Source organism: Echeneis naucrates, chromosome 9 (genome assembly GCF_900963305.1).
Source record: "Echeneis naucrates chromosome 9, fEcheNa1.1, whole genome shotgun sequence".
Classification (NCBI taxonomy): Eukaryota; Metazoa; Chordata; class Actinopteri; order Carangiformes; family Echeneidae; genus Echeneis; species Echeneis naucrates.
In genome coordinates this window covers 1,265,815-1,291,730 of record NC_042519.1, presented here as the reverse complement: position 1 = coordinate 1,291,730, position 25,916 = coordinate 1,265,815, and the positions used below count along the sequence as shown (strand labels likewise).

Sequence of the window (25,916 nt, the reverse complement as noted above, 5' to 3'; positions counted from 1 at the left end):
ACAAGTAAGCCGGGGAGGCTTGGAGCTTTGCCCAGGCAAACCGGTGTGGAGTAGAGCAGGTCCCAAAGAGAAGAGGAAGCTAGTTGTAGAGCAGGTTCTTAGACAGGAGGAAATATTGAGGAGTGCGAGGGCAATGGCTCAGGCTAAGCATGGACAGTGGGTGAACTGGGAAGGTGTAGAGAAGAGAAAGCTTAATTGGAAAGAGCTTCGGAGTATGGAGGAAAGTAGTATTAGATTTTTGATAGGGACAACATACGATGTATTGCCAACTGCCCAGACCCTAAAACTCTGGGTCAATGGAGACCTGGTATGTTCGTTGTGTTCAGGTACTGCAACTCTAAAGCACATCTTGTCAGGTTGTAAGGTTCGTCTGTCACAAGGATGGTATATGTGGCGACATAACCGAGTTCTAAAAAGCTTAGCTGCAGGCAAATTTAGGAGGGTCTAAGAGAGTTGCAATTCAGTTTGTTCAAGAAGGAGGGAAAGTTAATAAGATAACAAGGAGGCAAGGTAGCTTAGAGGATGCTGGTGACTGGGAGATGCAGGTGGATTTGGGATGAAAGCTTTTTGTTCCCCAGGAAATAGCCTGTAGAAAGCTAACGCCTGATATAATTTTGTGGTCTAGGAGTAGAAAGAGTATATTTCATAGAGCTGACTGTGCCATGGGAGGATTCAGTTGAAGAAGCATATGAAAGGAAAAAGCTCAGGTATGCAGATCTAGGTAAGGATGCTGAGCAGTGAGGATGGAAGGTTAGGATTTGTCCAGTGGAAGTAGGATGTATAGGGTTTGTAGCAAGATCTGTTGTTGCCTTGTTGAGGGAGTTAGGAGGAAGGGGACCGAGGGTGAGGAAAATAGTGAAGGAAATGTCGGGTGAGGCAATAAGATCCAGTCAGTGGGTTTGGATTAGAAGAAGTAGTAGTATTTGCTGGGGGCCTAGCAGGGGGAGCTCTTAAAACAGACAGACTCTTAGGAGAAGCAGAAGAGGTCCAGAAAGAGGAAGGACGTTTAAGTAGAGCGTGTAGCCTGTTTGAGCCTCTTTGAGACCATGCGGTTAGTCCAGGTGAGTTGGCCTGTATTGGTTTGATTTGGTTTGATTATAGGACTGTTCAGGTAAGTTTAGCTGCTGAATCTGCTAGTGTAGCTTGTCCTCCACCTCCTGCACCCTCTACACTTTCATGCCCCCTACCCGAACTAGGGTCTGTATCCTCACCCCACTTTCACTGGTGCAGTTTGTGAGAGGTCAGAGTAGTTGACGGTAGCGCTGTGTGAGATAGTTGTCTTTTTGTGAGGAGCGGTGATGGGTGGGGGTGACTCTGGGACTCCAGTGATCACTGTTTAGCCTCCTGGAAGTGTCATGGGCCTAATTAGATGAATCACCGGTGAAAGGAGGTACCCACCTGATGACCGCAAGGACATGTTAGCTATCACTGCTCACTGGCTTAGTTAGATATTATCTTTAGGGCACATAGGGCAGGATGAAAGTTTGCTGTTTGGACAGTTAGTTAATGAGTCTGGTCCATTTTTTGTCGCACAAGGGTTAGGGTTAGGGTTCTTGTGTTTACTCTAGAAATTGAAATGAAGAAGTCATATTAATTTCAATTGTATATATGAATATTTGTTAAATACAGTGGGCAAAATCTGGTATTTCAGTGATAACTTTTTTCTTAATTGTATGAAACTGACACTAGTGGTGTATGACAAATTTATTTCATAAAATAAAACCTGAATGAATGTTTTGTATATTTCTGCTTTCATTTCGTTAAGCCCTGGCCATATTTTCAGGAATAAAATCCTAAAAAGACATACCCAAAGTAAACAAAGAATTACTCCACAATAAGTTTCACATGCATGTTCTTGGTGTCTAGGGACATCTAGGGAACTCAAGTGTCAGACACTTGACATAGCCTCAAGTAGAGATTTGACCTCAACTGGGTTATGTAGTTGTTTGGTATTATTTGAATCAGTAGCTTTTCCCCTTTCATAAAACTACAAACATGCATTTCTTTCTCTTTCATAATTGTTCACACTATAATACATGCTAAATTTGTACCTTAAAGCAGACATCAAGGAAATTAGAAAGATGTTGGCATTCCAGTAACTCGGAAGAGTGTCACAGAGACTGGAAAGATAGCTTAAAAATGTATAAAAGAGCTCTCTACAGTGCTAGAATTCATATTATTCAGCACTAATGGAAAACAAGAACAACCCCAGGTTTCTCTTCAGGACTGTATCCAGGCTGACAGAGCTCAACTGAACCAGTGATCCCCTTAGCTCTCAGCAGTGATGATTTTATGGACTTTTTGAAAGATAAATTTCTCACAATCAGAGAAAGAATCATCAGCTCTTACCTACATTAGATAATAATCTTCTACTGAATACAGCAACTCCTGAATCAACTGCAATGCCTATCTGGAATCATTCTTACCTCTGAATTTCTCAGGGCAAGCTTCTATAGTCTCATCATCTAGACCATCAACCTGTCTATTACACCCAGTACCAACTAGCTTCTTTAAAGTAATTTTTTACTTAATTGAGCTGTTCATTCTAGATCTGATTAATTCAACCTTATCTTTGGGTTATGTACCTCAGGCTCTTCAGACTGCAGTCATCAAACCCAGGCTTAAAAACCCAAATCTTGATCCAGATGTTTTGGCCTAATATAGACCCATATCAAACCTTCCATTCATTTCATTTAATTGAGAAAGCAGTAGCAAACCAATTACATGACCATCTAGATGGGAATGGTTTGCTTGAACAGTTTCAGTCAGGATTTAGAGACCATCATAGCACAGAAACAGCACTGGTTAAAGTCTCCAACGATATTCTAATGGCTTCAGACAATGGATCAGCCTCCATACTTCTCTTAGATCTCAGTGCTGCATTTGACACCATAGATCATAACATTTTACTACAGAGACTGGAACATGAAATTGCCATTAAAGAAACAGCTCTAAGGTGGTTCAAATCCTACTTATCAGATAGAAATCAGTTTGTTCATGTTAACAATAGCTCCTCCTCATGCACTGTAGTTAGTTATGTAGTCCCCCTTAACTCCATGTCACTGACAAGAACGGATCAAGCCAGAAATCTTGGTGTAATTATTTATTCTGACTTGAATTTTAACAACGATTTGACAAGTTCATTACCAAATCAGCTTATTACCACCTGAAATATACAGCCAGAGGTAAGGGATTTCTGTCGAAAGAAGACATGGAAAAACTTGATGCATTCATGCATTTATTTACAGTAAACTGGACTATTGTAATGGTGTCTTTTATTGGCCTAAACAAAAAAATCTATTAGACAACTACAGCTGATCCAGAATGGTGCTGCAAGAGTCTTTACAAACACCAGCAAAATGGACCATACTGCACTAGTCCTCAGATCACTACACTGGCTTTCTACTGTATGAGTCAGATGATAGACTTTAAAATCTTACTGTTGGTCTACAAAGCACTAAATGGTCTTGGACCAAAATATATTCTACACTAACTCCATATGAAGTATCCAGACCCCTCGGGTCATCAGGGACAGGTCTACTGTGTGTTCCCAGAATCAGAAACAAACAATGTGAAGCAGCTTTCAGTTATTATGCCCCTCACCTGGAGAACAACCTCCATGCACACCTGAGGTCTGCACCATCTCATCTAAACCATCAACCTGTCTATTAGACCTAGTACCAAGTAGCCTGTCTAAAGAGATTAAGACCGCAGTCATCAAACCGCAACTTAAAAAGCCAAATCTTGATCCAGATGTTTTGGCTATAGACCCATATCGAACCTTCCATTCATTTCTAAAATCATGAAAAAATAGTCGCAAACCAATTACATGACCATCTGCATTAGAACGGCTTGCTTGAAGAGTTTCAGCCAGGATTTAGAGCTCATCACAGTATAGAAACAGCGCTGGTTAAAGTCTCCAATTATATTCTAATGGCTTCAGACAATGCATCAGCCTCCATACTTCTCTTAGATCTCAGTGCTGCATTCGACACCATAGATCATAATATTTTATTACAGAGACTGGAACATGAAATTGGGATGAAAGGAACTGCACCAAGGTGGTTCCAATCCTATTTAACAGACATACATCAGTTTGTTCATGTTAACAATAGCTCCCCCTCATGCACTATAGCAAATTATGGAGTCCAACAGGGCTTGGTACTTGGACCAATCTCCTTCACTTTATATCTGCTTCTTTTAGGCAACATTATGAGGGAAAACACAGCATCAATTTCCACTGCTATGCAGATGACACTCAGCTGTATTTATCAATTAAGCCAAATGAAGTTACTCAGATAGTCAAACTGTAGACATGTCTTGAAGACATAAAAGTCTGATAACCTGTAAATGTTTTACTTCTAAATTCTGACAAAACTGAAGTTATTGTACTCAACCCTAAGCACCTCAGAGAAACACTATCTAATCATCTAATCAGGCTGGATGGCATTACTTTGGCTTCCAGCTCCACTGTAAGAAATCTTGGAGTAACCTTTGACCAGTAGCCTACATGTCCTTTGTCCCCCTAATAAAACAAGTCAGTAGGGCAGCTTTCTTCCACCTGAGAAACATTAGGAAAATCAGAAACATCCTTTCTCAAGATGATGCAGAAAAACTAGTCCATGCATTTGTAACTTCTAGGCTGGACTACTGTAACTCATTACTATCTGGATGTCCAAACAAATCTCTAAAAGGCCTTCAGATGATTCAGAACGCTGCTGCACGAATATTAACAGGAACTAGGAAGAGAGATCACATCTCTCCTGTTTTATCTATCTTCACTGGCTGCCAGTAAAATTCTGAATAGAATTTAAAATCCTTCTGTTAACATATAAAGCTCTTAATGAGCTTCTATCATATCTCAGAGAGCTCATAGTTCCTTGTCCCTTAGATTTTTGCACTGTTAATTATTTAAATCAAATCAGATCAGATTTATTTATAATTTAATATTTATAAATTTAAATCATAACAAAATTACATCAAGGCATTTTACATATAGAGCAGGTCTAGACCAAACTCTATAAAATGATTTAAAGAGACCCAACAGATATGGGTCAGATAAAAATATGGGAGCAGCAGGCATTGCAGGAATATCAGACTTGAAAATGTTATTATTCACTGCAGCTTTTACTTAGATTCAATATATCACTTGATTTCAGTCATTCTAATTGCTATTATTGTCTTTTACTGGCATCCGTTTTCACTAGCTTTTAAATGTATTTTCCTGTGTTTAATAATTATTTTAATCATTTCAACTCATAGTATATTTTATTGAAATGTATTTTCTATTCATGATTTGAATGTTACCTTATGCTTCTGTAAAGCACTTTGATTTGGCAGGTGTATGAATTGTGCCATACAAAAAAATTTGCCTTGCTAAAGCTATTGCTTATTCAAACTTGTTAATTAAGCTATCTCATGCTGTAGCTGTTTAACCTACATGTATGTACAGTCTCTTCTCACCTGGTCTGGAAAAGACACAGCTGGAGGGCTGGACCTGTTCAGGACTTCACGACTGCTGATTTTCCTCAAACGACTCCTGATATCTGGACTATATCTGCGCAAGATCTACACACACACACACACACACACACACACACACACACACACACACACACACACACACACACACACACACACACACACACACACACACACACAAGATCTGAGGAGCAATACGGGGTAAATCCTAGGCTCAGAGCAGGCTAAGTTAAGGTTTCAGTAAGGTTTATGAAACTTTACTGACAATCCATTTGTGTGTGAGTAAGAGTTTCCAATTTATATAAAAACAACATATCCAATAACTGAGAAACAATAAGGAATCTTTTTGTAATCAGCCAATGGTTGAGATCATTATTGTTTGGACTAAAAAGCAATAACTGAGTTCATTGATTAACTCAAAAACTCTGAAATCATCTTAATGGAGACATGGGAGAAAGGAGCTGAAAGTCAAAATAAAAAAACCTACGTGGACTAACAAAAGGAAGAAGCTCAGGGGCAATACTGACCTGGTTTAAGATGAATACTGAAATCACAATGAACTTGTAAGAGAAGGCTTATGTTAATTTGGCTTGAATTTAAATAATAGATGGCCTCAAAATACCCATAACATCTTTTTATAAGCAATATACAGGTGTGTAATTTGGATCTCAGAATATTTGAATATTAGTAAAGACAAATTAAAAATAATTTTTAACAAAATATTGGACTGAAAAGTATGAACATGCACAAAACTCAATACTTGGTCACCACTTCTTTTGCATGAGTTACTGCAGCAATGTGGCATGGGGGCGATCAGTCTGTGGCACTGCTGAGGTGTTATGGATAGGAGGCTTCAGCTCCTCTGCTTTGTTGGGTCTGGTGGCTCCCATCTTTCTCTTCACAATATCCCATAGATTCTCTATGCGGTTCAGAGAAGGCCAGTCTGCTGGCCAATCCAGCACAGGAATACCATGGTCCTTAAACAAGGTACTGGTATATTTGGCAGTGTGCGTAGGTGTTCCCTAAACCATTCTGTGGTTTAAGGAGCCATGCTGCTTTGTCCCCCCACCCCGCACACACAGCTTACCTTTTCACACCTATGTGAAAGACAGACAGTGAAAAGACATGTCATGAATGGGGGCACACCTGATCCGGGTGACGGGGACAAATGGTGGGAAACAATGAAAAACAGATCATCCAATATCAGACTTCTTTCCACCAACAGGTGGACCAGGTACTTCTAGCAGAGAAAGACCACAGCAACCTGATTCACCCAGGAGCCATATGTTGTGTTCTCATGGCCAATTTGTCCTATCATGAAGAGAACTTGCTCCACTGTGTACTGAGGAGCAGTCGCCACTTTGACTCCAAGTCTGGCAGATAGGGGAGGCATATCCTAACCATAGAGGGAAGCAAAAGAAAAAAAACTATCTAGCTCAGGTTCTGCTCCATGTATCAACAGTTTGACAGATTAATTTTGCTTACTTTTGTGTAAATCACAGGATTAAAAAACCTCCTCACTCAACTCCAAACACTTCACAGACAAACTCCCAGAATGCAGTGAGAGTGAAAGAGAGAGAGACAGACTGAGGCAGAGAGAGAGTGACAGACAGAGCAATATAGACAGATAGAGTGAGACCTCCTCAGCTGTGACGGGTTCAGACGAGCGACTGATGGCAGAAACATGAATTGTCTCCAGATCGGGCTCATTGTCAGTGTAGGCCCCGCCCTCATCAGCGGTGTCCTCCAGGTCAGAGGTTAGCCTGCTGTCCATGCTGAGGTAGTCGGTGGACATGGCGGATAGGAAGGACAGACGCTCTACATCCTGGCAGTCCAGATCAGTCTCTACTCCCTCCAGCTAGAAGAGACACATGATGGATCTTGGGTGTACAGGAAGGAAGGATGGACAGAAGGATAGAACGACAACAGAGGAGAGGACATAAACAAAGTCGAGCTGTAGAGACTCTACTAATAGGAAGTGGAAGACACACAGGTGGAAGGATGGTCCAGTCCACCTCACCAGACTGAAGCGTCCACTTTACTAGAACCAGTAGCTCAGACTGGGTCAGGATCCACAATCCAACTCTGAACTCTTTTATTACTAGACACAGAAATAGCTGTGTCACACACAGAGCCGTAACAGCCCAATTCTGGTTCAGTTCTGATCCAAGTTCAGGACTGATGCTGGTTCATGACCGATTCAGAACCAACCATGGACTCTGAGCTGTGCTGTTTTAACAGCTCTTTTTTCTGACACCTGGATTTGGTCTCACCAGGTCTGATCCATTATAAGGTCAGTTCGCCACCTGCCAGAGGAGCCTGAATATGTAAGTTGATGTGTGTCTGTGTGTACCTTCATGTCTGCGTATACCTGTGTCAATTTGTTTCTGTGTGTGTGTCTGTGTGTGTCTGTCGTTGTGTACCTTTCCATCAGAGACCCACACAGCCTGTATCTGTTGCTCCTTTATTGAGTCCTTCAGACTTCCATACCAGCCGTCGTTGGCTGAGTTGAGGTCAATGGTGGCTGGATGAGAACAGATACACTCTTCAACATTAACACACTCGCATTGATCAATGTGTGTGTGACAACACACACATTGTGTCTTACCTGTGTGTATGTGTCTGTGTTTCAGCCTGTGTGTCAGCTGCGTGTGTACCTGTGAACAGGTGGGAGGAGGTCTTCCTCAGTTTGATGGCCTGCTCGTAGAGCTTCCGGGCACTGCGATTGGAGGCAGGAATGATCCTTTGCCTCATGGCCTTTATGCCTTGCTTGGTGTCAGGGTTGAAGAAGATGACAATGGGGTACCACTGGGTGTAGTTCAGGGTGTCCACTGCCCGTGGCGTGACATCCAAAAGGGCGTGTTTGTCCTGGTTCGGACATAACAAGGCAGAGCTTGTGGAACAACTGCTAGAGGAAGTGTGTGTGTGTGTGTGTGTGTATGTGTGTGTGTGTTTGGATACCTGCTCAATGATTTGTCGGATGGTGTTTAGTCGGACAACACCTGATGACTTTTCAGAGCCAGCGTCTTTAGGTTCTGTTTCTGAGAATACACACACACACACAAAGAGTAAAGAAACAAACATATACATGAAATGAGGACACACACACACACACACACACACAGACAAACCATACGCACACATTGACAAACCATACATACAGTGAGGAAATTCGCACACACAATGAGGAAAAATGTGCACATACACAGACATAGGGAGGAAACATATACACAGGGTGAACACAAATATACACAGAGACACTCACTGGCAACGATAAACATGTCCGGTCTTTCTGATGCCAGCCTCTCATTGGCAGCGTCGGCGATGGGACCAAACAGAACCACCGGGCGCCGGAAACCAGCTGCAAAAACACAGTTCATGACACTAAGACCAGGAACGAGCCAGGAGATGGATGACACATGCCAGTGTAAACCTACTCAAAATGAGCTGAATTATGAAGTGGGTTTTGAACTGAGGCCTGGACTGCAAGGGTGGAGGGACTGACAAATATATAGGCGCAAAGGTAAATAGCTATATGAATGAATGAGATCACCCACCCTCTCGGAGCACCACCCGTTCGTAGGCAGGGAAGCGTGTGGTGAGTGTCTGTGTGCTCTGGGTATCCCTGCTCTTCCTTAGGTCCTTCCTCTTCAGGGAGCGTTGACCTCGCAGCCTCCAGAAGTCAGCCCGGTCACCTGTAGCAGCTTTATGGGAGCTCTGAACAGTTGACATCTGCTCTGCCCTGGGGGTGGGGGTTGGGGGCACAGACAGTTTCACAAGACAACCAGCCACAGTTTCTATGAAAAAAGTAAATAAATAAATAAACTGCCCTGTCAATCAAGTCCGACAGCCCATTCAATTATTTAATTACAAATCAAACTTCAAACCTGAACAGAAAATTCATAAGATGCTTACGCATTAATATTTGGACATTCGTACAACTTTCTGCATTTTTGCTCTGTATATGATGGCATTGGACTTCAGCTTTAATTTGAGGGTATTTACCTCCAAATTAGGTGAACAGTGGAGGAATTACGATACATTTTACATGTGTCTTCCATTTTTTTGAGGTACCAAAAGTAAATGGATAGTACAATCATAAATCAAAGTGTTATTTTTAATACTTGGTTGCAAATATTGTTGGGCAAGTTACTTCAAAACTGGAAGGCATTATTTATTACTGTCATTTCAAAGCAATTCGTTGCTTTATATTACTGTATAGACTACTTTTGCATTATTTTTAAGTTACTCTCACCACAATAATTGGAAATATGGATTTGGCATTCTGAATGTAGATCATGTGGAAGTGGAGAGAGCTTTAGGTTTCACAAAAAAGTGCATTTAACTACAATATTCCTCATGTCCTTATTTCTGACGAACTGAAAGTAATGGGCATATGCCCATCTCACAAATGTAATGTCCAACGTTGCATCTGCTGCTGTTGCACTCACCTCTTCTGTATAGAAGATTAGAAGGGAAGTGAAACATTGTGCACAGATTTATTTTCTCCTCTGCTGATCTTGCCCTCCAGGTAAAAATGCATTGTAGCACGCATTACTAACATTTGTACAGAGTAAAATATTAAACTTTTTTTTTTTTTAATAATGCCTTTACATTCCCGTGTTACATCAAAAGCAATGCATTACAGTAATTAATTACTTTTGTAACGCATTACTCCCAACACTGGTTGCAAATCCTTTGCAGTCAATGACAGCCTGAAGTCTTCAGCCCATAGACATCCCCAGACGCTGGATTTTATCCCAGATGATGCTCCTCCAGGACTCTACTGGAGCTGTCTTCAGCTCCTGCTTGTTCTTTGGGTATTTTCCCTTCAGTTTCCTCTGTAGCAAGTGACATGCATGCTCAGTTGGATTCAGGTCAGGTGACTGACTTGGCCATTGCAGAACATTACACTTTTTTGCCTTAAAAAGATCTTCAGTTGCTTTTGCAGTATGCTTTGGGTCGTTGTCCATCTGCACCATGAAGTGCCGTCCAATGAGTTCTGAAGCATTTGGTAGAATATGAGCAGATACTATCAGCCAAAATTCAAGACCTAACCTAATTTATATACCACATCCTCATAAAGATCAACACAGTGCTTCACATGGCTAAAAAGGAAAAAAAAGAAAATAAAAAACAAAGAACATACAGGAAGAGAAAAATCCAGGGAACTAGAGAAAAAGTGAAAAGCATACAACATACATAGTTACACACTAGTAAAAATGACAGGGCACTGAGGAACTTGGTGATGAAATGCTGTTTTAGGGAGCAATCCACACCATTTAGATTAAACACAAGAAACATGTGTGACAAAAAATGGACCAGACTCAGTGATTAACTCTCTAAAACTAACAAATTTCAAACTATCACTGCTCCCTAACAACAAACGTTCACCCTGCACTATGTGCCCTACAGATAATATCTAAATCTATATCTAAAGCCAGTGAGTAGTGATAGCTAACATGTCTTTGGGGTCATCAGGTGGGAACCTCCTTTCACTGGTGTTTCGTCTAGTTAGGCCCACAACACCTCCAGGAGGCTAAACAGTGATCACTGGAGTCCCAGAGTCACCCCCCCACCCATCACCGCTCCTCACACAAAGACAACTCAAACAGCACGACTGTCAACTACTCTGACCTTTCACCAACTGCACCAGTAAAGCGGGGTGAGGATACAGACCCTGGTCCGGATAGGGGGGAGAAATAGAAGAGGTGGAGATAAAAGTAGGGATGGGATACAGACCCTGGTTTGGGTAGGGGGCAGGAAAGTATAGAGGGTGCAGGAGGTGGAAGACAAGCTACACTAGCAGATTCAGCAACCAAACTCACCAGAACAGTCCTATAATTAAACCAAATCACACCAATACAGGCTAACGCGCCTAGACAAACCGCATGGTCTCAAAGGGGCTCAAACAGGCCACACCCTCCACTTAAATACACTTCCTCTTCCTGGGTTTCTTCCTCTGCTTCTGTCTAACTTAAGAGCTCTGTCTAACTTAAGAGCTCCCCCTGCTGGGACCCCAGCTAGTATTAGTTCTTCTAATCCAAATCCACTGACTGGATCTTATTGCCTCATCCGACATTTCCTTCACTATTTTCCTCACACTCTGTCCTCTTCCTCCTAACTCCCTCAACAAGGCAACAACAGATCTGGCTACAAACCCTCTACATCCTACTTCCACTGGACAAATCCTAACCTTCCATCCTCGCTGCTCAGCATCCTTACCTAGCTCTACATACCTGACCTTCTTCCTTTCATATGCTTCTTCAACTGAATCCTCCCATGGCACAGTCAGCTCTATGAAATATACTCTCATTCTACTCCTAGACCACAAAATTATATCAGGCCTTAGCTTTGTACAGGCTATTTCCTGGGGAACAAAAAGCTTTCCTCATAAATCCACCTGCATCTCCCAGTCACCAGCATCCTCTAAGCTACCTTGCCTCCTTATCTTATTAACTTTCCCTCCTTCTTGAACAAACTGAATTGCAACTCTCTTTGTTTTAGACCCTCCTAAATTTGCCAGTTTTTGAAAACCTGGTTATGTTGCCACATATACCATCCTTGTGACAGACAAACCTTACAACCTGACAAGATGTTCTTTAGAGTTGTAGTACCTGAACACAACGAACATACCGGGTGTCCATTTAACCAGAGTTTTAGGTTCTGGGCAGTTGGCAATACATCATATGTTGCCCCTATCAAAAATCTAATACTACTTTCCTCCATACTCCACAGCTCTTTCCAACTAAGCTTTTTCTTCTCTACACCTTCCCAGTTAAACCAAGCCCCAAGCCTACCTGGCCTATCTGTACATTACCCACAATCTCTGTATGCCTAAGAGTTGCTTTCGCTTCCTGCACTGCCATTCTTGGATTCCATTTTCTCCCCATTAGTACATTTAAACTCCTCCACTAGACTAGATACTGGGAGCTGAGGTATGTCTTTCCCATACAGTGCCACAGTGCTTAAACATCTCAGAACACTGAGCCACCTAATGTAAAAGCTGACTAGTCTTTCCATTTTCTCTGCAGCAGATATTGGAATCTCATATACCGACAGTGGCCACAACAAACTGGGAACTAATCCAAACTGCAAACATCACAGCTTCAACTTTCCTGGAAGTCCTGATTTGTCTATTCTATCCAGTCCCTCAGCAATATCCTTCCAAAACTGCACTACCTATTCTCCATCATGCAAAACTGCCTTGTACCACCTACCTAGATTCTTTACTGGTTTTTCCCTATTTATTGGAATTTCCTCTTCATCTATTACAAACCATCGATCACTTAATCTTCCTCTACATATTGAGATACTTCTAGACTTACTAAGCTTGATTTTCATACTAGCCCACTTTAAGTTTTTATTAAGTCACTAGAGTACTCTTTTCATACTCTCCACCTACAACCCACCTAGAAGCTCTAATAATTACCCCCATTGCCATTGTGAATGCTAATGGAGAAATTGTACACCCTGCCATAATACCTATTTCTAGCCTCTGCCAACCTGTTGTAAAGCCTGCTGTACTCAAGCATAGTCTGATATCCTGGAAATATGTTCATACTAAGAGGTATCACAACCCAAAACATCATTGTCACATCATTAATGAATTTCCCATGCCATGACACTACCACCAGTATGCTGAGTGGTATGAGGTGGTATGCTTTGGATCTTGAGCAGTTCTTTCCCTTCTCCATACTCTTATTTTCCCATCATTCTGGTGAAACAAGGTGAACTTTGTCTCATCTATCCATAGGATGCTGTTCCAGAACTACACAAGCTCTTTCAGATGTTTCTTGATATATTCTAACCTGGCTTTCCAGTTTTTTGAGGATCACCAGCGGGTTACACAATGTAGTGAACTCTCTGTATTGACTCTGGCAAAATTTTCTCTTAAATGTTGATTTTGAGACATATGTCTACCTCCTGGAAAGGGATCTTAATCTGGCAAACTGTGAAGGGGCTTTTCTTCATCAGGTAAAGATTCTTTTGCCATTCACCACACTTGTTTTTTTCCGCAGTCTTCTGCATTTTCTGGTATTATCGAACTCATCAGTGTGGTATTTCATTTCAAGTATGTTCCCATTAGTAGCTTTGGCCACAACTATATTTTTGCCATCTCCCTGATGCATTTATTTTGATTTTTCAGCCTAACGATTGGTTAATAATGGCACTGGTAGTGACAGCTCTTTGGACTTTATATTGAGAGTTGACGTCACCAGCTTCCAATCACAAACACCAGACTTGAAATAAATTTTACATCTTTTATCTGCTCCTTGTAAATGTAACAATGAATTAATAAGACACGCCTGGCCATGGAACAGCTGAGCAGCCAAATATTTTTGGCTCATTAAAAAGGTGGAGAGCACACAAAATGTGTTGTAATTCATACACTGTTCAACTGATATGAATGTAAATACTCTCAAATTAAAGATGGAAGTATGAAATCAAACCACATCTAGATTGCTTGATTTCAAATCCATTGTGGAGGTGTACAGAGATAAAATACTGAAAATTGTGTCAGTGTCTAAATATTTATGGACCTAACTGTACCTGATAATCCGAAGAGGACTGAGGATCATTAAGTGATGAGGGGCTGCTGTCACCCTCCCCATTTTACTTCTTTTTACAACCAGTGGATTAATTTAAGACTCTTCAGATCGGAGTCCATGTCCAAGTTAATAGACAGACTAGGTGTAGGTTTAGAGACCATTCTGGGGCAGACAGTTTAGGTCTAGGTTTACAGACAGTCCAATTTCAGGTTTATGGGTTATGGGCAAGTCTGTGTTTTGCGACTGATACAGTAGCCGTGTGTTGTTGGAAGGAATCATGCTGGAGGATGAGATATACAAGCTGTACTGGGCCACACCTGATCACTGTGTGTCCAGTTATTCCATTGTGGTTAAAGTTAGACTTCCTGTCCCATCTGAAGATCTGGATCTTCATTACAGAAGCTGTAGTTTCAGAAAAACTGTTCCTGGTCAGGAATCAGGAGTCAGGGTCACCCTATGAAACCACTATTTTTCTTAAGGATCACGGGTTAGGGTCATGCCCTTGTGGCCTTTATAGGTGCCTAATTTTGTGCCCAGTATACCTACCTGCTCTTGTTGGGGATGATGCCTTTCTCCAGCAACTGCTTCTCCTTGCCCACACGGATTGCCAGCCAGTTTCCAAGTTTGCCATCGTAAAGGGTGTCCACCACCTTGAAAATGTCCCCTCGGCTGAAGGCCAGGCTCTGTGGAGTCTCCTTCTCATACTCGAAGTGGGTCCGGATGAAAAACGAGTCTCCACGTCCCGACACTAAGATGTCATTATAGACTAGTGACAGTAAAGTGAGAGACAAGACAGAAATATTAAAATAAGTGACGCTGTATTTGATTATGATTTGGGGTATCTTAAATAGATATGAATAAATAGAAATCATGAGGTGAAGGCTCAGGACCAGGATGTGGGACACTGAGCTTAGACTTTTAAAGATCAGCAATGAACCAACATGTTAAAATTTCCTGTTTTATTTGCACAACCAAAACAAAAGTCACCCATTAGTCTCAGTGACTAACCCTAACCCAGCTCCAGGCTCCTGTGAGTCTTCCTGATGAATTAGCCTGGTTAGAAAAAGTACTGACGAATAATTCCTAACAATCAGAGATAGTCAGAGATATCACAGATAATTAGGAATTATAAAATCAGAAATTATTAAATTCAATTCATAATGTGGGGCACCACCTGGAAACCAGGACCAATAACCAAACTGTAAACGTTGCCTCATAAACAGTTGTTCAATTAGAGGAGCCAATATCTGAAATATCAGCAGCACTAGGTAAAGGGTGAAGGTGAGAAACTCTGACTCTCTCAATCAGCCACTTATCACAATAAAATATGCACAATAATGAGGAGAAGACTTCTCTTTGAAGCTACAAGTAATATTTATTAACTTCCACAAGAATTAAAAAAGCTAACAGTTGTTTCATTTAATAAATACTATACTACCCACTAATGCTAAGCAAAACACATCAAGACAGCAGTGGTGTAAAGACAAAACAGGTAAACTACAGCATGTGTGTGTGTCTCAAGATGGCGCGGCTTCCGGGGGAAGTCACATCACACAAAAACAATCAGCAAAAGCTGAGTTCCGGTTAACAATGGCAGATGGTAGTCTGTAGCCCGCTGTCTGGGTGTAGACTGACAAAGCAACTTAGTTTTCACTCATGGTGGCGCAACCACAAAAAAAAACAATCTTGAATGGGATAACACAAATAGTTTAGCGAGGTGAACACAAACTAAACAGGCAGCAAATAAAAAATACTCCTTAGAGTACAGCAGCAATCGGACCCGGCGGTCCATTAAAACACACAACAATAATGAGCACTAAGCTCGTAAAACACACAAATCTAACATCTCTCCCCAGACAACCTCTTACTTGTGTCGCTCTCCTGAGCAAACTGGTCTGTGTGTAGGTCCGTCAGTTAGATCCAGCAGCCCTCCAGTGTGTGGTACTGGCGGTGCCATTCTTGTTACTGGAGACTGACTACACTAGTTTCTCGGTGGGGCAGCAATGAAACAAAGAGTGGTTGAAACACCATCTTCCTTCTGCAGGCAATAGCTGAGAGGCCGCTGGGTTGCAAAGACCTGACTCTCATGGATCTGGAAAAAGTGTTCAGGTGAACACGGGTCTCTTCTCGTCCAGCGAGGGTGAAACTCCAAAGACAAAGGGGGAATAAGCACATGTGTACAAGTAACTTTTGTCTGTGATGGGAAAGGCAAACCTTCTCCTGAGCACGAATACCTGAAAGAGGACGATATAAGTTCCCAGCTGTTGTTTCAAGGGGGAGTGATGTCACGGCCCTGTTCCCATGACTCCCTGTGTTGTAGATACGTCTCTGCTAATCAGAGACGAGAGCCTCCCACCTCCTGGTGAGTTTGCACATAGGTGCAAACTGCAAGGAAAATGGAGTCTTTGGATGGATTCGAACAAAAGTGACCTCTTGTCAAGCTTCATGGTTTGCATGTAGGCCTTTCTTTGTGTGACCTCGTGATGGAGGCCAAACAATTTTCTCCTGCAGTGAAGCCATTTTTTTGTTGATTTGCATGTATGCTTTGCCTCGTTGATGTGCTGAAAGGTGAAGTTCCTCTTCATTTTCAGCTTTCTAGCAGAAGCCTGAAGGCTTTGTGCCAATGACATGTATATGGAATGTTCATAATTCCCTCCACCTTGACAATGGCCCCAGTTTCCAGCTTAAAACAAGCAGTCCCAAAGCATGATGCTGCCATCGCCTTGATTGAGTGTGGCTATGGTGTTCTTTTGCTGATGCACAGTGTTGTTTTTGCACCAAGCATACCTTTAGGAATTATGGCAAAGAAGTTCAACCTTGGATTCATCAGACTATAACACATTTTCCCAAATGCTTTTGGGAGACATTTTTGCAAAATTAGCCAGGCCTGGATGATTTCTATCTTTCCACCCAACCCTATAGCCTCGACAACTGAAGAATATGGGAGATTGCAGTGACATGAACTACACAACCAGTGCTTCCTGCAGCTCCTTTAATGTTGCTGAAGGCTTCTCTGTCTTTTCATATATTTTTTAATTTTACTGTTGTGTCATATTTTCTCCACTTGATCATAACTGTCTTCACCGTGTTCCATGGTAGATCTAATGTATTGGAAGATCTTTTGTGCCCTTCTCCTGGCTCATACCTTGATGAGATCTTGCTTGGAAGCTCTCTGCGAACCATGACTTTTACTATTAGATGTGAGTGAGAAACTGTTGAGAAAAGTCTTCTAGAACAAAAAACTTTAATCAACTTCATTCAGAGTCACTTTAAATGATGACAGGTGTGTACTGACTCCAATTTAATTCAATTAGTTTGAATGTGATTTTATGAATTCTGACCACAGTCCCATCCCCAGTTGTAAGTGGGTGTGGACATTTACACAGATATATATATATTTTTTTTTTTTTATTCTATTTTCAGCCCCCCTCCCCTAAAATATTTTAGCTTGTTTTCTAATTGAGTTGTACATGGTATAACTCACATTAAGGGTGGACACATTTCTGAAATTACTTATCTTGGTCTCATTTTTTTTTTTTTTCTCATCATGACGCCTGACATTTTAGCTGGTGTGTGTAGACTTTTTACATCCACTGTACTCCAGTTAGCTTCTCTTCATAGGCTCCCAGTAAAATTCTAATCAAAATTCAAAATCCTTCTCTTAATTTGGAAAGTTCTTAATGACCAGGCTGTCCCAGGATGTCAATTTGCTCTCTGGAGAGTAAAGAGTAAATTGGGAGGTTTATCTTTCAGCTATCAGGCTGCTTTTCTATGGAACCAACTCCCAGGGACAGACTCTATCACAAGATCAGGCTTAAAACCTTCCTTTATGACAAAGCAGAGTTAAAGAAAAACAAAATGAAAAGTTTTTTAGTTGGACTGCTATAGGCCTACACTGCTGGGGGTTGCATTGTGCACCTCTCTTTCTCTCCCTCTCTTTCCAATGCATGTACATTGCATCATTTCGTGTCTCCAAATTTGTTTAGAGATTTGTTTACAGTCGCATTCACTGTATGTTTTCTGTATGTTTGTTTGTATTTTCCATGGCATCTTCTGTCCTGCTCTTATTCTTTCTCCATCACTCTGCCAACTCTTCTTCACACTTGCTCTCACTGTGTCTCTCTCACTGCCTCCCTTTCTCCCTCTCTCAGTCCAACCTATCGAGATAGATGGCAGTCTGGTTCTGCTCGAGGTTTCTGTCTCTTAAAGGAAATTTTCCTTGCCACTGTCTCCAAGTGCTTGCTCTTGGAGCGATACCTTGGGTCTCTTTAATAACTCCATAAAGAGTTTGGTCTCGACCATGCTATAAGTGCCTTGATGTAGCTTTGTTATGATTTGGCACCATATAAATAAATCTGTTTTAGTATATAAAAAATATAGAACCACTAAAATCAGTAAGATAAAGTAAAATTAAATTTGACAAATGCAATATATGACAAACATAAAATTAAATGTAACTAATAAAACATATAGTAAATAGTGAAATTGCACATGCTGAATTGTAACGTTGTTATTTAATTGATATTTGTGAAGTAGTGTGTGGTGGACTGTGGCATTGTGTCATATGTGATGGCCAGTGATTTATTCTGGTCACTTGAATTGTAGAAAAGGTCCAATAAGTCCAATAAGTCCAGACATTCTATGTCGAGGGGTTGTAAATTGTGTTTTAGTTGTATTTTATGGTGGTGTGTGTTGATTTTTTGAATATGCAAAAAAGAGAGGAAATCTGCTTCAAATCTGTCCCAAAGACAAATACTGTTGTCAAGGTATCTGAGGTAGTGTAATGGTTTTATTGTAGTTTTGTTAGAGACAGTTTTTCCAAAATGTGTCAAATGTCTGTCTAGGATGGAGAAAACTTATGGTCCACGGCACAGCTGCTAGGTGTAGAACCACCAAAAGGTTTTTATTTTATTGACAAATTTGTACATGTCCTTGATGTAACTGAGGGGAGATTTGGAGAATGAAATATTCGATGTATTCAGTTATTGTCAATTACTCTGATCCACAGTCTCTGAAAATGGGAAAGTCAACCGAAACAATAGTTATGGACTTTCAGGGATTATTTTTCCATTTCAGATTTATGTCTTTGTTATATATATATATATATATATATATATAATCTATATAATCTATATAATATATAATCTATATAATCTATAGGATTATAGATTATCTTTAAGATTCTGATAAGCATGAATGCACTGTGTCTGTAGGACAAACTGTTGATGACAAATGATATGGAGACAGTTTACCATCAGGTTTGCTCTGAGCCAGGATTGTGACCACATCACCCTTAGGGATCTCCAACAGGAAAAGCACAGCCTCCTCCCTCACCAAACCCTGGAAATCAACGTCATTCACCTGCCACACAAAAGGAGATTTGGATTGATGACATCATACTAATCTGTCTGTAAACTCAAGGTCACATTGTCTTTGAACAAAGTCTGGAACAGCACCTTTAATATTTGGTCTCCAACACGAAGCCCCTCCTCCTCAGCAGGACTGCCCTCCTGAACACCAGCAATAAAGATGCCGACATCATTTCCTCCTGCTAGTCTGAGCCCAACACTGTCCCCTTTCTGGAAATTAACCATGACTGTGTTCGGCCTGCGGAGAGATGTACTTGTTAGCTAAAACACCTGTACAGACCTGGTCCTGGGCCACAGTGGGATGTTGTTCTGGGTCAGGTCTGGTACATTTAGGTGCACTGAGTCCCACACATGTAAACCTTTTGATCAACCTCAATGAAATATGAGGTCACGTTACCTTCGTTGTCACACATACCTGTACCCTGACTAGATCCAGATCACTAGGTCTATGAAATCCTTTAGATGCCAGCACACATACAGTTTAGAAGCAACACAGCACCAGTGACATTTCATCAAAGTCTCCAGATCAGAGGACTAATGAAAGACAAACTGACCCATAGAGTTTCTCATCTTCTGCACTCGGTCTCAGGAGAATCTTGGGCGTGGTACTTACAGAGACTGTGGACCAGAGAACCAGATGGTGTTGATATGGAGCATGATCACAATCGCAACAAAAAAACACGGCATGTTGGTGAAGTAAACAAATTAAATGTCAGAAAAGAAAGTGAAGCAGACAGAGAGAGACAGCTCAGTTTCAACGAGGGAACTGCCCTTCCTGTCCTGTCCTATCCTATCCTCTCTTGGCTTGTTCTGCCATCTCCTACCTTTCCTGCCCTCTCCTGTTATTTTCTGTCTATTGTAACTTTACTATGATTTGGTGCATTATAAATATATTTTGATTTGTTTTGATACTGTCTTCTTCTGTCCTCTCTTGTCCTCCCTCTTTCCCCTGTCTTGTTCTGTCCTCTCTGGTACCAACTGTCTTCTTGTGTCCTTCCTGACTTGTCCTATTGTGTGTTTCTCTTTGTGTGTGTGTGTGTATACATGTTGTCACCTAGAGTCTCCTCGTCCTGGAGTGTGACATCAGTTGAGACATGAGGGTGTTCAGGAACTCTGAACGGGGATGCCAATACTGACGTCTTGACTGTGGTTTCATCCCTGTTCCCCACAAATGCACACATAGACACACACAGACAGAGACGCACACATACATGGACAAAAAGACAAAGACAGACACAAAAACACTCACAAAGTAATACAAAGACACACACACATTCTTTTCTCGAGTTCAATGCAAGGATGTTTGCTGACATAACCCTAAATAACCATCATCTTTCAACAGTTCAACAGGCACATAATCAGCCAGCTCCACTGAGGAGACACAGTTTTATTCATCTCCTTCACAGGATCATCTCTCATACCTGTGGTTGTCTCTTTCATTTGATGAGTGGGAGGAAAGGTCGGACTGGTGAGACCTCCTCTCCTCTGGTGGGGAATAAGAATGGTATGACTCCATTTCTGAAATGTCTGGCAGACAGACAGATGGACAGACAGTTAGACACAATGGCTTCTTACAAGCTACACCCTCCACCAAGACCACCAAGATCATCAAAACCACCACCAGAGAAGAGAAGCCTCAGGAAACTCAGACACCAGCTGATCACCACATGGGACAAAGTGAGGGCATTAGAAGAGGAGTTTGTCTGAGTGATGACACATACTCAAGAAAGAGAGTGTCTGTGGGGGGGTTCTCCATCATACCAGAAATATTGGAGGTGAGAAAACAAGAGGGTTAGGGCTACCTAACAAACTAATTGTAACAACCCTTCACGTCATATTACCATTTTATCCCGTTTTGGCTTCAAGTTGATCATCTGCATCTTTAATGTAAAAGTGTGTGTGTGTGTGTGTGTGTGTGTGTGTGTGTGTGTGTGTGTGTGGGCGGGCGGGCGGGGGGTGGGGGCTCTTCCTGGTTAGTCTGATTGTTATGAGAGACAGAGAGAGTGAGGATGACATATCAAGTGCTTGACCTCAAAAGGCTGGAACCCCCACTGAATGCTGTTGGTTAAGGTTAACAAATGAAAGCTCATTTTAACCACTATAGCCTAACGTTCATTAAGGTTATCTATTGTAACCCACTGTTAGCTAATGTAACCTAATGTGAGCTTCTGTCAGCTAATCTAACCTAATGTGTAATGTAATTTAATGTTAGCTAATATACCCTAAAATCAGTTGTGGTCAGCGAATGCTAGCTAACGTAACCTAATGTCAGTTATTGTTTGCAGAAGTTCACCAAATGTTACTTGACCTGTATGTTACCCTAACCCTGTATGGGTGGAACTGACATGGAGAATGTTTTTCAGTGACATCTGGACAGGAAGTTCACCTAGAGACACATAGTCACATCAGCTCTAACTTAAAATGATGTTGATGGTGATGATGATAATGATCCTGTTTCCCTCAGCAGCGCAATCCAGTCTAGATCATCGACTGAGAGTCACAGACCTGATCCAGTGTGGACTATCAGGTGACAGGGCAGAGCCAACTGGTGTCCATATGAAATGGACAAACAAGGGAGAGATCAGAGATCAGAGGCAACAGGTGATGGACAGACAGGTGAGTTCAGATCCATCTGGACATAGAGTTTGCAGCGGCGCTGTTAGGAGTGATTAGCATGTTACACACAGAGACGTCAAGATCTTACCCAGTGAGATTCATGCAACACTTCATCTGTGTCCATGACAAGACACAGATGACACAGACGCAGCTGCAGCGGCGCCTCCCGACTTAATGAACCACACAGCTCAGAGAAGATCGGGTTAAACGTGTTTATTGAGAAACCAGGGGATTTAAAGAGAGAGAGGCTACGACCAAGTCAGGCACAAACAGAGTGAGACTGCAGCTCCTTCAGCTAAAAGTAGGACATTTTATCTGCAAGAGAAAACACAGAGACGCAGCAGCGCCTCAGATCAATACCATCAGTTCACCATCAGATCAATCTCCCTGTGGCCAAGCTACACCAGACCTGAACTGCCCCTCTGTGATACATACTGACCCCCGCCCTCCCTCTTATTCCCTGATTAATTTAACTTCATCAACACATTTTTAATCGTTAGTTTCCACTTATTAATAATCTATAATTAATCTTTGATAAGCTTTAAATAAACAATCATCATTAATCAGGGATAAATGAGGGTGAAAAAAAGATGAGATTCACAGACCTCAACAATAAACAAGTGTTTACAAAAAAAAAAAAATCTATCAGATGGCATCCACTCTGGATGCATTGTTGAAGAAGGAGGAGGTACACCACCTGTTAAGCTGCTACATGTTTCTACCATGGATGTATTATCAGACTTCGACAGGGATCACGCACTACGTTTACATGACACATAAAAGAACAAATTATTGTGTTAGTCTAACTAAAACTGGACTTACATGTACATGTAAAAATGTTAGCTCGACTGAAATTGAATTTATAATCATCAGACAAGCACACCCATATAATGGGATTGAAAGTTCAGCTACTGCTGCATGTATACAGACAGTCGGACTGGAACGGGAGGAGGTGATCTGTACATGTGTTAAAGTTTTGCACCAACCTATGCGTAAATGTAGGTCAATCAAAAGAAGTTGGCTAACTGCTGACTCATCGAACATGGCAATGTCTGCAGCAAAAGCTAATTTTTGGAAGCATATAGAGACAGGGTCACACACAAGTCCTTCATTAGTGAAACTTGTTTGTCTTTGGTTTAATTTGCCATTTTTCCTCCCCCCTCTCCTGTCAATCCCCAAGATCTCCTAACTAATAAAGTCAGAAAAAAGCCAAAAAAATTTACCCTTACAATGCACTGGTACATCACGAAGTAACATTTCATGTAAAAAATAAACCTTAATTAATCTCATCACGTACTTGATTAGCTTCTATTGGCTTTCTGCATCACTAACGCACATCCAGAGATCCAGAATTCCTTTCACTGGTCTTCAGAGCCCAGAAGAATGATGGGAGAGACCCTACATAAGCTGTATACACCAGTCAACAGTGAAGAACATGTCAGCCAAGCAAATTGTAAAGAGTTGAATGGGCACCATTTTTAGATCTGGCATCCTGTTCTAATAATACATCCATGGGAGTACGCTATGATAAGGAGGACGGTGGCATGGATCCTGACTGATTCTGATCCTCTTCCTGACTGATACTGATCCTGACTCAGCCAAACTCATCTTGTGTAGGGCTTTGGTGAGCTCAGGTGAACTCAAAATAGTTTCAGGGGTCTGATTCTCAGAGGGAACAAGGTCTGACCTCACCACAGACCACAGGGGTGCAGATTCTGGCGGGGATCAGGTCCAGCTCAGACAAGCAGTAACTGTAGAACAGGACTTACAAACTCACCATCATTATCAGAGTCAGAGTCTGCCAGGGGGGGGATCCTGACAAGGATCTGACGCTGGTCTCTCTGGACCACCAGCTGCAGCTTCCCTCTGGACCTCTCAATCAGCTTCCCAGCATCATGGAGGGAGAGGTTCTCTGTCACTGTGCCATTAATCTACACACACACACACACACACACACACACACACACAAACACACAGTGTGTATTGTGCAGTTGTTATTATTTATATTAGTTGTTATTTCTCTCAAGCTCAACTTTACACCATGTCTGAAGATCAGTGTGTGTGTGTGTGTGTGTGCTGTCTCCATCACAGGTGACCCCTGACCTGCAAGTTCTGACCTCTGTTTGGATGAATGCCAATGTGTTTGTGTCTGGAAGTAACTGTCTATAAATGTCCCTTACAAGTTGCCTAGAAGCTGCCAGGAGAAACGCTGGTATCAATGTCTGATGACAATGATGTGGCTGCTCTTTCACTGAGTGACTATGTGAGTACCTTGAGAATAATGTCTCCCTCCTGCAGGTTCCCATCCTTGGCAGCCAAACCAGTAGTGGTCATCTGTTTGATGAAGATCTGACTCCCCAGACGCAGACCATACTCTACACGCATACACAAGCACACAGTTAAATCTGTTACTCAGATTTCCCAACAGTACATGGACTTGTTGAAAGTGACATTTTGGTTTGTCTTCAGATGAGAGACCAGAGGTTGTTATACATGTTGTATTGAAGTTCCTAAAATGTGAAGACACGGATCCCTGTTTGGGATCGGAAATCGGAGGCCAGGGATTAGGTCTGGGGCTCTACGTCCACTTTTACAGAGGAATATGGTTCAACTCAGGGTTCTTCCTGGTCTTATGCTGACTCAGGATTCCTCCTAGTCTTATGCTGACTCAAGGTTCCTACTGGTTCAGTATTATTCTGCTTTGGAGTTCCTCCTGATCTCGTATTATGTTCGGGGTTACTCTGGAATCAGGGACAGCGCTAAACAGCTCTCAAGAGAGTTAAAGCACTATTTTTGGGAAAGACCAAAACAGACATGCAAGAAAAACGCCAGAAAGAATGAAAAACAGGCTGCAAAAGAGTTAAACAGTCTCCAAAAGAGCTAAACAGCAGTGACAGAGCTGAACAGTCTGCAAGAGAGTTAAACAGCCTGCAGGAGAGTTGAACAGCCTATGACAGATTTAAGCAGCCACCACAAATGAAAATGGCCCACAACAGAAATTAACAGCCTACAACAAAGTAAAATAGAGTATGACAGGCTATGAAAGAGTAAACTGGAGTGTAACAGCCTACAACCGTTTATAACATGCTACAAAAGAGTGAAACAGGCTATAGCAGAGTAAAACAGCCATAATGGATTAAAATACCACACAACAGTAATTTAACATCCCACAACAGGGTAAAATAGCTCACAAGGACTTTTTTTGGGCCTACAGCAGAGTATAATAGACTACGACAGCCTACAACAGAGTAAAATGGGCTGCCCCAGACTCAAACAGGCTATGACAGAGTAATAGTAGAAGTGACTCCTCATTCTCTCAGCAGAAATTCTTGCTTTGTTTTACCTTCACTGGGTCTGTTCTTCACCAGCAGGACGTTGACTGGTTTCTCCAGTGGCTCTAGTTCTCTGGGGGGTTCTGGGGATGAGGGAATGTCATTCAGCTGGTCCCTGCTCCGATACCTCCCTCTCTTTCCTCCTCCTCGCTCATACTTCTCCATGCGGTAGCTGGCCGTGGGACTGTGCCCTTGGCTGTGGTATCTATGATGTTCAGCACAGGTGTCCAGGGCCCGGTCCCTGCTGCCCTCCCTTTTGGATCTCTCTGAGTTGGGCGATGTTCTCTCCTGGCTCCTTCCACGGCTCCTTCCCCTCTCATTGTACTCCCGCCCCCCCCTGTACTCAGGTTCCAGATATCCTTTGCGGTCAGAGATGTGGTCCCGACCTTCATCACGGTACCAGCCATTGTCGTTGTCTACGTCAGCATCATAGAAGTGGGTGGAGGGGGTGTATTCCCAGCTATCTCCACTGGGGGAGGGAGGCTGCTTCAGGGAGTGAACCGCCACCTTCCTAGGTCTCTTCACTGTCTGACAGGAAAAGGAAAAGGAAAAGGCGCAGGATCAGT

General features: G+C 42.0%; 1 protein-coding gene across 1 annotated transcript in view; it reads right to left on the bottom strand.

Annotated features, from left to right (window-relative positions):
• Positions 1 to 25,916, bottom strand: part of tjp2b (tight junction protein 2b (zona occludens 2)) — a 46,351-nt gene that overhangs the window by 4,945 nt on the left and 15,490 nt on the right. Inside the window, exons 5-20 of the mRNA XM_029510808.1 lie at positions 25,362 to 25,878; positions 24,290 to 24,393; positions 23,796 to 23,949; positions 20,824 to 20,929; positions 20,457 to 20,560; positions 19,957 to 20,020; positions 19,490 to 19,640; positions 19,286 to 19,394; positions 14,580 to 14,799; positions 9,039 to 9,223; positions 8,747 to 8,842; positions 8,443 to 8,522; positions 8,139 to 8,349; positions 7,905 to 8,005; positions 7,121 to 7,339; positions 5,464 to 5,568 (exon numbers count right to left, since the gene is read on the bottom strand). Coding sequence (XP_029366668.1) covers positions 5,464 to 5,568; positions 7,121 to 7,339; positions 7,905 to 8,005; positions 8,139 to 8,349; positions 8,443 to 8,522; positions 8,747 to 8,842; positions 9,039 to 9,223; positions 14,580 to 14,799; positions 19,286 to 19,394; positions 19,490 to 19,640; positions 19,957 to 20,020; positions 20,457 to 20,560; positions 20,824 to 20,929; positions 23,796 to 23,949; positions 24,290 to 24,393; positions 25,362 to 25,878 — 2,526 coding nt within the window. The remainder of the gene's footprint in view (positions 1 to 5,463; positions 5,569 to 7,120; positions 7,340 to 7,904; positions 8,006 to 8,138; positions 8,350 to 8,442; positions 8,523 to 8,746; positions 8,843 to 9,038; positions 9,224 to 14,579; positions 14,800 to 19,285; positions 19,395 to 19,489; positions 19,641 to 19,956; positions 20,021 to 20,456; positions 20,561 to 20,823; positions 20,930 to 23,795; positions 23,950 to 24,289; positions 24,394 to 25,361; positions 25,879 to 25,916) is intronic.